This window comes from Notamacropus eugenii, chromosome 1 (genome assembly GCF_028372415.1).
Source record: "Notamacropus eugenii isolate mMacEug1 chromosome 1, mMacEug1.pri_v2, whole genome shotgun sequence".
Lineage (NCBI taxonomy): Eukaryota > Metazoa > Chordata > Mammalia > Diprotodontia > Macropodidae > Notamacropus > Notamacropus eugenii.
The window spans coordinates 695,099,190-695,111,540 of record NC_092872.1 but is presented as its reverse complement, the minus strand read 5'-3'; the positions used below and the strand labels follow the sequence as shown (position 1 = coordinate 695,111,540).

General features: G+C 50.5%; 1 protein-coding gene across 3 annotated transcripts in view; it reads left to right on the top strand.

Moving 5' to 3' along the window:
- Positions 1 to 12,243, top strand: part of FHOD1 (formin homology 2 domain containing 1) — a 35,817-nt gene extending 23,574 nt beyond the window's left edge. Inside the window, exons 11-24 of one of the 3 annotated variants that reach the window (XM_072636016.1) lie at positions 2,139 to 2,240; positions 2,508 to 2,531; positions 3,006 to 3,068; positions 4,349 to 4,464; positions 4,664 to 5,280; positions 5,847 to 6,002; positions 9,725 to 9,907; positions 10,148 to 10,267; positions 10,386 to 10,547; positions 10,669 to 10,859; positions 10,949 to 11,141; positions 11,219 to 11,375; positions 11,453 to 11,647; positions 11,889 to 12,243. In XM_072636016.1, coding sequence (XP_072492117.1) covers positions 2,139 to 2,240; positions 2,508 to 2,531; positions 3,006 to 3,068; positions 4,349 to 4,464; positions 4,664 to 5,280; positions 5,847 to 6,002; positions 9,725 to 9,907; positions 10,148 to 10,267; positions 10,386 to 10,547; positions 10,669 to 10,859; positions 10,949 to 11,141; positions 11,219 to 11,375; positions 11,453 to 11,647; positions 11,889 to 11,971 — 2,362 coding nt within the window. In that variant the 3' untranslated portion in view covers positions 11,972 to 12,243. The remainder of the gene's footprint in view (positions 1 to 2,138; positions 2,241 to 2,507; positions 2,532 to 3,005; positions 3,069 to 4,348; positions 4,465 to 4,663; positions 5,281 to 5,846; positions 6,003 to 9,724; positions 9,908 to 10,147; positions 10,268 to 10,385; positions 10,548 to 10,668; positions 10,860 to 10,948; positions 11,142 to 11,218; positions 11,376 to 11,452; positions 11,648 to 11,888) is intronic. The other 2 variants (XM_072636014.1, XM_072636015.1) reach the window with 2 other exon arrangements.
- Positions 12,244 to 12,351: the final 108 nt, after the last annotated feature.

The following is a 12,351-nucleotide window of genomic DNA, read 5'->3' as shown; positions in this document are numbered from 1 at the left end:
ACAAATATGTATGAACAAGGTACATACAAGATAAACAGAAAATAAGAGAGACAAGGCATTAGAATGAAGAGGGCTTGGAAAAGGCTTCCTGTACAAGGTAGGATTTTAATCAGGACTTAAAGGAAGCCAGTACATACAGAGGAGGAGGGAGAACATTCCAGGCACGGGGGACGGTCAGAGAAAATGCTCAGAGCTGTAAGACAGAGGGTCTTGTTTGTGTTACAGCCAGGAGGCTGGTGTTCCCTGGGTTGGAGAGACAGAGAGAGAGACAGTGTGTGTGTGTGTGTGTGTGTGTGTGTGTGTGTGTGTGTGTGTGTGTGTGTGTATGTGCATGTGTGTGTAAGTGTGAAAGGGGTGGGAGGTCTAAGGAGACTGTAAGGAGTGGAGGGGCAGATTATGAAGGTTTTAGGATGTCAAATGGAGGATTTTGTATTTGATTCTAGAGGTGATGGGGAACCACTGGAGTTTATTGAGTGTGAGGATGACATGGTTGAACTGATGCTTTAAGACAACAACTTTAGAGACTGAATGGAGGATGGATTGGAGTGGAGAGAGACCTGAGGCAGGCAGGATTTCCCCCCTACTCCAGCCCCTTTCCCTCAGACTACTGCAAGAGTCCAGACATGAAGGGGCAAGGGTCTTTCCTGGGGGGGTGAGGTGGCGGTGTCAGAAGAGAGAAGGGGGGCATATTAGAGATGTGTTACAAAGGTAAAATTGACAGGCCTCGGCAACAGCTTAGAAATGGGGGGTGAGAGATAGTGAGGAGTCTAGGAGTACTCCTAGGTTTCAAGCCTGGAGGACTTGGAGGATGTGTAGTGCTCTCAACAGTAATAGGGAAATTTGGAAAGGGAGAGGCTTTAGAGGAAAGGGAATATGTTCAATTTTGGACATGTTGAGTTCAAGATGTCTGAAAGTCAGTTGAAGATGTGAGACTAGAGGTCCATGGGAGCTGATGAAATCATCAAGTGAAGGAATATGGAAGGAGAAGAGGTGAAGGAGAGGTCAAATAGGTAAGAGGAGGACCATGTGAGAGTTGTCTCCTATAAACCTGGAAGGAAAAAGATATCAAGGGGAAGAGGCTGATTAAGTATCAAACGCTTCAGAGAGGTCAAGAAGAATGAAGGCTGAGAAGAAGCTACTGGGTTTGGTCATTAGAAGATCACTGGGAACTTCAGTGGAATGATGAGATCAGGGGGCCAAGAGAACAGGAGGAGAGGAAGTGGAGGCATCTGTTGTAGATGGCCTTCTTCAGGGGTTTGGCCACAAAAGAGCATAGGATGCTAGTTAGCAAAAATCAAGTGAGAGTTTTTTGAGGATAGGGGAGACACAGGCATGTTTATAGGCAGTAGAGAAGGTGCCAATAGACAGTGAGGGAGTCAGATGAGTGAGGATGGGGATTACAGAGAGGGGCAATGTGTTGGAGGAGATGGGATGGAATGGGATCTCTGGAACAAGTAGACAAGTTAGCCTTGGTAAGGAGTAAGACCACCTCTTCATGGGGCAGAGGAATGAAGGAGGAGAGAGTGGCAGAAGGCATCTGAGTGATAGATGAGGAAAGAGGGAGAAAAGAGAGTTCACGGTGAATGGCCTCAATTTTTTCTGTAAAGTTAGAGGCAAGATTCTGAGCTGAGAGGTGGGGAGCCATGGAAGGCTTGAAGGGGATTAAAAGGTTTGGAAGAGCCACTTGGAGAGGGGGATGGTGAATTGATAAGGGAGGTATAGTAGGATTGTCCAGCAGCCATGAAGGCCCAGTTGTGACATAAAATTGCAGTGGACCCAGTCAGAATGTTTGCACGATTTTCTCCACCTTCGTTCAAGAGTATGTGTGTAAAAGTGAAGGCAGATGGTGGTGGGCATGATCCAAGGCTGAGTCTTGGCAGGGCACAATTGGAGAAATGATAAAGGCCCCAGGGACTCAAGAGAAGAGAGCAGTGTAGATTTGAACTGGTTTACCAGAGCGTCAGGAGTGGCTAGTGCAGGGGTAATGACCCAGGAGAGTGTAAACAGAGGAGTTTGGGATGATGGGAAGGCAGAGGGAGAGGTGAAAAGTCAGTAGATAATGGTCAGATAAGGAGTAGAAGAGAAGGAGGGAGGAGGAAAGTAACTGAACCCACACTAACCAACAGTCCTGACTTTAGCCCCATAGGTCCAGCCCCCTGCCTCAGTTCCTCAGTGGTCTTGTTTCCCAGCCCCACTGTGGTTCCCCCCACAGATGCGCTGGGCGAAAGAAGCATCTATAAGTAAGTCAGGTGCTCAGAGATGGGACACCACCCCTGCCCCCTTGGTTCCCCCTCCTCGTGGCCCACTGGCACTGCCAGCCTCTCACCCTCTGGGGATGTACATACCAGTACTTAAAGGTCTGCTGCCCAGACCTGGGCCCCTCTCTCTGCTTGTCCCTTTTACTCTCTTCCTCTGCTAGCCCAGCTTTGTGCCCTCTCTGGGACACCCTGCTCCCTTCCCTGGGCACCTCCAGCCATCTCCTGCCCAACTTTTCTCTCTTTTTCCAGACTTCATCAAACTGTTCCTCTTTGGTAAGTGACTAAAGTGAACAGAACCTCAAGCCTCCCTTGAACTGTCTGTCTCCTACTCTCCCTCCTTATCCTCCATTTTCTCTCTCTCTTTCCTCAGTCTTCTCTCCCCTTTCCCCTTCTCATCTTATTTCTACTGTTCTCCCTTCTCTCCTCTGGTTTCCCCATACTCCCATATTCCAGCATCTTCCCCATCCTCTTTCCTCACCATCATGTTCCCCCATCCTCTCTCTCTTTCTTCCTCTCCCTTCCCTGTGTCTCTCCCTCCCCCATCCTTGTCTCCTGGGAGCTGGGGATTCAGGTGTGGGGGAAAAGAGGGGTGATGGTGGTGAGGTGTTTAAAAACTTGGGTAAGGCTCATGGGATGAATATTTCCCTGGGGTCGTTGTGTATATAAGAGAGACTAAGCTAGTGTGGAATGGGACCGATCAAAGGACGCCCCAGGAGTGCTACAAGATGAACAAGTCTCTTCCCCTAGGGCCCCTGAGAGCCCTCCTGTCCCCCCGGTCCCAGGGGTCCCGCCTGTGCTGAACAGGTTTGAGTAAGTACGGAGTGAAACTGGCCTCATCTGGCCCTGCTCAGGACTTTGTGCTCCTGCTTCAGAACTGCTTCCCCATGTGCAACAGGGACCCTCCGGGGAACCCCCTACAGGGGTACCCATTCTTCCCCCTCAGTTCCACATCTGGTTCCCATCCTCACTCTTCAAAAGACCCGGAAACAGCTTCCTGGACCAGCTCAGGAAAGGACCTAGCAGACAGAAGAGTTAACTGTATACCAAATATCCCCTATCCCTGCTGAGAAAGATCTTGGGAGCATAGTAGACCTTTGGAATCTGAAGTAGTGATATTCCTATTAAGATTTGGCTTGATACTAATCTGAGGAATCTGGATAGTGGGAAAGAGCTTCAGCCCAGCTCAGGTCCTGATGCCTTCCTCAGTTCTAGGATAGCCTGGCCTACAGATAGAGAAGAGACTAGGGATAAGCAGAGGGCCAGGAATTAAGAGAACACTGGAAAGAGCCATAGAATAGGCCTTCGAGGCTATGAGGCACTAACCCTAATATGATAAGGCTGAAGAAGGGGGCAAAGAATGGGCTGCCCAGAAGGGTGGTGTGACTCCATGTGTGATGGCCCTGACTCAGGACTGGGTCAAGAAAGGTGGTAGCCCTCCACCTCCCCTGAGGCCCAAACAAGAGCTTGTGAGCCTCAAAACAAATCGTACAAAAGCATTTCAAAAGGAAAAAATGTTTTAAATATAGTACCCAAAAAATCCTGGATGGGTTTGGCCATCTAGTCATACTGTTCCATGGACCACAGGAGTTGGGAATTCCAGACAGGAAGCAGAGGCTTGAACATGATGAATGGCCTTGGAGTCCTTGGCAAATGAGAAGGGGAGAGGGGCACTTTCCATTCAAGACCCTAAGAGGTGGAAGGAAACATGGAGATTGCCCAGTTCATTCCCATCATTTTACACATAAGGAAAGGGGAACTGAGAGCTGAGGGACTTTCCCCAAATCACAGTTAGTAAGTGGCAGAGGATTTGATCCCAGGCTCTATGTTGCCAAATCCATGCTCTCTGCTCAGTGCATGGGCTGCTATTTGCATGGGCTGTGTGTGCCCGTGTACATATATGGGGGGGAGGAGGGGTGGTTTGTGTGTGTTTGCCAGGGAAAGAGTCCTGGCCCATGGAAGGTAGGCCTCAGTTTTTATAGCAAGTAGGCTTGTTGCTGGCTGGCGGGGATGGGCCTGAGTACTCTAGGCACTGAGGAAGGCAGGCTGGAGAGGGAGCCGAGTATTGGGCACCAATGGGAGCTCTCCTGCAGAGCCCGTTTCCTGGAGAACGTGGCGGCAGCTGAAACCGAGAAGCAGGCTGCCTTGGCCCAGGGTCGGGCTGAGGCCCTGGCTGGGGCTGTGCTGGATGAGGCTGATGGACACCCAGGTAAGGAGTTGTTGGGGAGGCTGGGTCCCTTCCCAAGGACCCCTGTGGTATTTCTCTCCCCCAAACTGGAGATTCTCTGGATCTTCTCTGCCCCCTAGTAGGAGGAGAGAGTAATGTTGCCCTTATAAGCCTCGGAGGGGAACTCTACCTTTGGTTTGTAGGGTAACCATGGTGATGACTTTCTTTCCTATCTTCACAGACCCCCGAGAATTGTGGAGCACCCCAGAGCCAGATCCCACCCCCTGCACCCCAAGCACCCCAAGAAGTCCACTTCCCCGACCCCTAATCCTAGCCCAGCGAATCCTGGAGTCTGAGGTTCTGACCCCAGAGACTAACATCACCTCAGAGCCACTCAAACGCCAACCTTCTCTCCGCATTGGAGACTTAGACTTCTCTGACTTAGGGGAGGACGAAGACCAGGACTTGTTGGCCACCGAGTCAACTGGGGCTGGAGGAGGTGTCCCAGCACCACCACCCCTCCCTGGGAATCCTCCGCCCCCACCCCCTTTGCCCCTAGGATGCCCACCACCACCTCCACCTCCACCTCCCCTAGGAGGGGTGCCCCCTCCTCCTCCACCCCCTGGGGTACCCCCACCTCCACCAGGTCCTTCTGCCACTGATGGTCCCATCCTCCCTCCTAAGAGGAAGACTGTGAAGCTGTTTTGGCGGGAGTTGAAGCCTGGAAAGGGAGTCAAAGGTTTGGGTCGGTTTGGCCCAAGCCCCACCCTATGGGCCTCACTGGAGCCTGTGACTTTGGACACTGCAAAGTTGGAACACCTGTTTGAGACTAGAGCCAAGGAAGTGATGTCTAACAAGGTACCTCCCTTATCCTCCCAATGTAGGGAAGCCCAGTGACAGAACTAAGACCTGGAATAGACTTTACAGATATTTGAGCCCACGCCTTTCATTTGAACCAGTGACAGCAGGGCGTGGTGGGAAGAACCATGGACTGGCTGTCAGAGCATTGGCTCCAGTCTTCTCCTTCCCACCTTGATCCAGTCACTTACATAAAATGGAGAACTGTCCATCCCTAAGATGGACTAGATAGATTGAGGTCACAATCATTCCAGAGCCTAGGAAACAGTACCAGCCAAGTTAAGTAACAGGACATTAGTTACCCAGAGTCACTGGCAGAGCTGGGAACTAAAAGCCATTTCTTTAGACCCAACAAGTCCAGATTTCTTTCCATTTTACCACACTGTTTCTGTGCAAAGTATGACCCTCCTTGGCCCTCTGAAGCCTTAAACCTGCGGGAGGAAATAATGGGCCACAATCCCCTGCCTCTATCCTCCCAGGCCTAATCCTAGATCCATCCTCTGCCTACCCTACTCGTCCCCACCCCCAAAGGAGGTTCCCACCCCAGCCTCACATCACCCTTACAGAAAGCTGCTGAAGGCCGAAGGACAATGACAACGGTGTTGGACCCCAAACGAAGCAATGCCATCAACATTGGCCTCACAGCGCTGCCCCCCGTCCATGTCATCAAAGCGGCCCTGCTTGGTTTTGATGAGTTTGCTGTCAGCAAGGATGGCATTGAGGTGTGTTGGGGTGAGAGTGGGAGTTTGAGAGGGCACTCCAGGGAGGGAGGCTGTGATAGAAGGATGCAGAAGCACCACCCTCCATCAGACCAGTCTGATACCATCCCAATGCCATCCCTAACCAGCCACTTGGGGGTATACCAATTCTAAGTCTTGACTTAGGTATCAGCAAAGTCCCTTTTCCTCTTAAATCAGCAGAGAAATTTTTACTACAAAGCCACAGAGGCAGGGAGGGAGGTCACACCAACCCTTAGAAATAATCTAAGTTTACAGAGTAAAATCCTTAAATTCAGAGTTGTACTTCCACACTGTGGTTTCATGGGTCTGGGAAGAAGGAACACTGGAGTCAGGAGCCACCTGAGGCTGTATCTCGGGTCTGGTACTCAGCCCTGGCAGAACCACAGGCAAGTCAGTGCATACCTCTCTGGGCCTGTCTCCTCATGTGTACGATGGGGATCCCTCTTAGACTACCTACTTCACAGGACCGGGAAAAACACTTTGTAAACCTTAACAGTTCATTTTTGTATCATGAATTATCTCATTCTGACTTCTCCTGTGAGTCTGTCAAAAACCACCCTCAAGGATTCAGTTGGTAGAATGGAGGCCTCTTCCTGTGTTCTCGTTTTGTAGATACAAGTGTTGCTACACTGTTACCCTCCAGACTCCCTACGTGTCCTGCCCCTCGCCTTTTTCAGTTCAGCACGGCCTTGATAGCTTTATCTTTACTTCCTTCCCATGTGTTTATTAGCATCCGTCATTCCAAGTTCTGATAGTCATACACTGAGTATACTTGAGTTATCTAGGTCCCTTCCAGCTTTAGGGCATATGAACCTATTTCTCAGGGCCTCCTGCTGTGAGGAAGATGTTTTCTCAACTTTCGAGAGATATAGAAATGGGGTCAGGAAAGCCTTGTCTCAGATGGGTTGGGGGGGGGCGGCATGGCTTAAGGGGCACCTTCATCCTAGGGACTGTCTTGTCTAGGGACATTGGAGAGGAGGCCTGTGGCGAGGGGGCGGGGGGCGGGGGGCGGTGGCGGAGAGAGTCCTGGGGCTGGAGACAAAGCCCTTGCTTTCAAAGCTCTCACTTCACAGACATGCCCAATGTAACTGCATACTCATTTCCCCTTGGAGATTGAGTTTCCTCTTTTGCCAGATGAGGATACTGGACTTGATGTACCCTAAAGTTCCTTCCAGATCTAAATCCCACCCTCTGTATCTACTTACTGAGCCATACCCCTCAAGGAAGAGACTGAGACAGGAGTTCTAGTTAAGTCTCCTTAGCCAGGTAGGACAATGGGCTATTGAATGGCTAATGGATGGATGAGTTTGAGAAGGAAACCCATTACTCAGTGAATCATATGATATGTAATGTACTTTTGGTTCACCAAAGGGTCAGTGGTTTTCTTCTCAAATAGAATGCACTTATTGTTCAACTAATAAATAGTCTGTTATCCTGAGAAGCAGCTAGGTGATGTGGTGGATAGAATACTGGGCCTGGAGTCAGGAAGACCTGAATTCAAATCCAGTCTCAAACACTGAGCTAGCTGTGAGATCTTGGGCAAGTCACCTAATCTCTTATATGCCTCAGTTGCCACCATCTGTAATATACCTTACAGACTACATTACAGGGCTGTGTGAGGGTAAGATGAGACATCTGTAAATGTTTTGCAAACCTTAAAGCACTCTCTAAATGCTAGCTGTCCCATCAATATGGACGCTACTACCTACTGTATATATTGTAACCCATTGATGGCTTCTCATCCTGTGTGACTTATCTACAGTCCTTCACCACTCCACTCCCCACAAACCCTCTACAAGAGTTCTACTTAACATACCAGGGGACTTTCCTCTAGATCTTTTGACATTACCAGGATATCCATGGCACAAATAAGCTGTATACCGGTTATCTTGGGGACTCCCATGACTAGCCTGCTTCCTATTCCTCTCTGGTTTTCTGTCTTCCTCTTCTTTCTGATTTCCGAACTGGTCATACCTTGGTACCTACTCACACTAACCATGGACCTTTCAGTTGCCTCTTGAGGGATTTGCCACTTAAATTCTTTGGAGATATGGCACTCCTTAACTTATAGACACACAGCAGCCTACAGTTAAACAAAAAAAATGGGCTTTTTTTTATTCAGAAATATTGAAAGAAGCACACATTTCCAAATGAAATTCAGCCTATTCTCTTCTTCCTAGTCTATTCCTAGCTTAGCTCCTTGACCATCGAGGGGCTGTCCATTCATCTCTGTATCATAGTCTGGCCAATAGACATTCTTTATCCACTTGGCTTTTCCCAGATAGAGTTCAGTCTGACCTCACATTTACACTGCACTTTAAGGGTTACAAAATGTGTTTCTAACTGCAAACCTGTGAGGTAGGTAGTGCAGGGATTATTAATATTGTTTCAGGAAACTTTCAGGAAGACACTTGCCCCAGGTCACTTAGGTAGGTAGAGTGAGTGTTGAGATTCCACCATAGGTCTCAGCACCACTGCCATCAGACCACTGCCCTAAGGCAAGTCTTTTGGTTCTGGGCAGGGAATGATCCTGGTGTCCTTCCCAGAATCTGCTGTTTGAAGTTTCTCTGTAATCTGGATGATGCCAGCTGTCCCTCTTCCCGCCCCATCCCCCAGGCTTTGGATGGACAGCTCCCTCCCATCTCCTTCTAGCAACACAACTCAATCCCAGCTTTGCCCACAGCTCCCATGAGTCAGAAGTGAATTTCCTAAGGAGAGAGGTCATTTGGTCCACACCTTTCCTTTTACAAGCAGGGAACCTGAGGAGGCCTGGAGAAATGGCTGGACTTCAGAGCTCAGGATTCCCTCAGACCCCTCTGGTTTGTACTCATGTTTATGACAGAAGAAGAAAGGACAGGACTTGGAGCAATTGACAAAATCCAAGGATTCCATCCCAGGGATCCTTAATCAGCTCCTACATAGCCAATACACATTACTGGCCAAACCTGACTCATCTTCCCAGACTGACCACTAATTGGGTGCCTTTGGTTTCAGAATGTCACCTCCCGTCAGTTTCTTCATCTTTAAAATGGGGATGGAAGTGATGTTTAGACCAGCATTCTTAATGCTCCTTTCGCTCCAGTGATCCACGACCGTCTCTACCTGTCTAGACTATCTTAGTTTTCCCACTAACCAAGAAGGGTCAAGGTCCATGATACTGACACATTAATCGGCTTCCACCTGGGATTTTCCAGGTTCCACCCAGTCCCCCAGAGGAATAAGTAAGTGGTCATCACACACCTTCCCCCTCACCACCCTGGGAAACATTGCACTTCATACATTTTAAATACATCATGTGGTATTCAGTTATATGGTGAATTCGTCACATAACTATGTAGTCAGATAGTAGATGTCTACACTTCTTACCTGCCAAACAAAAAGGGCTATTTCTTCACAGAGTAGCACTTTAGGAGTGATAGCACCATCCTCTTGTTAAGGGCCAGGAGTTAACTCTGAACAGATGGCAGTGGGTCAGTGGGGTCATGGGAAACCTACCTGAAAGGAGTAAAGTTATGCCTGCCCCAAAAGCTCAAATTCTGGCCCCTGTGACTGTAGGCAAATTGCTTTACCCTCTGGATAGGTCTCCTCTGCTCTAAAATAAGGTGACTGGGCTCAGTGCTTTCTAGAACTTGTCCAGTTCCAAAGCCTGGTCCTATGACAAATCAGGAGAGATACAAACTGGGGGCACCGTGGTGTATCCACAGAAATTGCTGACAATGATGCCCACAGAGGAGGAAAAGCAGAAGATCCAAGAAGCCCAACTGGCCAACCCGGACATCCCACTGGGCCCAGCTGAGAGCTTCCTGTTGACCCTCTCCTCCATTGGTGGCTTGGCCGCCCGACTACAGCTATGGGCCTTTAAGCTAGATTATGAGACCATGGAACGGGTATGACTGAACCTGTTGGAATAAGCCAAGTCGGGTTGGGAGCAGGTATGGGAGGGAGCAGTGTGTTAGTATTTGAGGCTCTATAGCCAACAGAGAAATGGTCATCTCTTTGCAGAAGGGCTATCGATAAGTCTATTTTTAAAACAAATTTTTTCAAATGATGGGACAAACATTTTCCTGTGTTCCGGATCAGAAGGTGTAAGCGTACTAACTGTGGAATTTCCTGTCCCCACCACCTAGGAGATTGCAGAGCCACTGTTTGACCTGAAGCTGGGCATGGAACAGTTGGCCCAGAATCCTACCTTCCGCTGCATCCTGGCAACCCTGCTGGCTGTGGGCAATTTCCTCAATAACTCCCAGGTGAGTGGGACCAGACAGGGGGAGTTTAGTGGCCCTATATTGAGGGGGCCCAGAACTCCTAGAGGACAAAAGAGGGGAGGGAGCTGGGCACTGCAGGCTGAGCCCATGACTATTTCAGAGCAGCGGATTTGAGCTGAGTTACTTGGAGAAGGTGTCTGAGGTGAAGGACACTGTGCGCAGACAGTCCCTGCTGTATCATCTCTGCACCCTGGTGCTCCAGAGCCAGCCAGAGTCCTCGGACCTTTACTCAGAGATCCCAGCCCTCACACGATGTGCCAAGGTCAGCTGGGGGAAATCAATGCCCCACTGCCCCTCCATGCGGGGGAAGGGGTCATGGGGGACAGCGAAGGGGGTAGGGGGAAGCTGCCTGCCTAGACTGTGGGCCACATCACTGCTTCCAGGTGGACTTTGAGGTGCTGGCTGAGAACTTGGGGCAGCTGGAACGGCGGAGCTGGGCAGCTGAGGAGAATCTGAAGAGCCTGGCTAAACACGACCTAACACCTGCCCTGCGTGCCCGCCTCACCCACTTTCTAAGCCAGTGTGCCAGGCGCATTGCCATGCTCAAAGTGGTACACCGACGCGTGTGTAACAGGTGGGATGGGGGTCCTGGGGAAGGGAAGAGGGGATGCCTCAGGCAGAGGCTCCCAGGCCCAGCCTGAATGTCTGTCTGCACTCCCCCAGGTTCCATGCCTTCCTGCTATACTTAGGGTACCCAGCAGAAGTGGCCCGGGAAGTGCGGGTGATGCAGTTCTGCCAAACACTTCGAGAGTTTGCACTGGAGTACCGGACGTGCCGGGAGCGCGTCCTCCAACAGCAGCGGAAGCGAGCTACTTGCCGGGAACGCAACAAGACCAGGGGGCGCATGATCACCGAGGTAACCCTCTTTTTTGAGGGCCTGCCACCAATCCATCCATGCCTTTTCTAGGCTGACCCTTTCCCACTCCTGTCCAGACAGAGAAATTCTCATCAGTTGCTGAGACCTCAAGTCTGCCTGTGCCAGTGGCTGTGGGGAGTGGCCCAGGTCAGGGGGACAAGGACACTGATGTCACCATGCGGAGCGTGTTGACCAGTGGGTCTGAAGCCCCAACCCACAACCGAAGGAGCCGAGGTAAGGGTATGGGAGTTGGGGCTTTCAAACATTGCTTCCTTCTCCTTCATCTCCTGAACCGGCCCTAATCTTTCCAGGCATAACCCCAAACAACCCCCCTGCAGTAGCACCAGTGACCCCAGCAACAGCCCCAGAGGAAACCCCAAGTTCAGGCTCTCCAACTGATGCCTCAGATGAGATCATGGACAGATTGGTGCAGTCCGTGACCCGGAGCAGCCCCCGGGCCCTGGCTGCCCGGGAGCGAAAGCGATCTCGGGGCAACAGGAAATCCCGTAAGTAACAGCCCTGAAAAGACATTAACGCTGGGAGAAATATGACAGCTTATTAGACCAACCTTATTCACTTTACAAATAAGCCAACTGAGACCTTCAGAGGGAAGAGACCCTTTTCCCAGTTCCACTCTCTTTTCACCAATGCACCAGTCAACTACCACTTCTGGCTTTGTTCCCCATTCCCTCCAGGCCTGCAGGGGTCCTTACTCCATCACCAAACAATGTTGTTTCCTCCCTGCAGTGAGAAGGACCCTGAAGGGCGGCCTTGGTGATGACCTGGTGCAGGCCTTGGGACTGAGCAAAGGGCCCAGCCTGGAAGTGTGAGAGGGGTATCCCCCAGTGCCTCCCATTCAAGAAGTCTTTCAGAGCATGGCCTGTAGACTCCAGGGAGGTGGGCGGATGGGCAGTGGGGGAGAATCTGGGCCCCCTCCTCCCAGCCATTGCATCACTCCATGTGCCCTGGAGGCCCAGGGGTCTAAGCAGTATTATTTGTGTGTGAGCACGTGTGTGTGTGTGTGTGTGTGTGTGTGTGTGTGTGTGTGTTTGGATGAGAGAAACATTTCTAGCCTAGAGGAATAAAGATATTCCTTAACCAATCAGCTGTGCTCTCTTTTCTGCTGCAGAGCCCTTGAGCTATTGGGGGAGGGACACAGGAGCTCTGTAAACCAGCTGGTGACTGGCTTGGCATGGTGCACTCTGCTCCA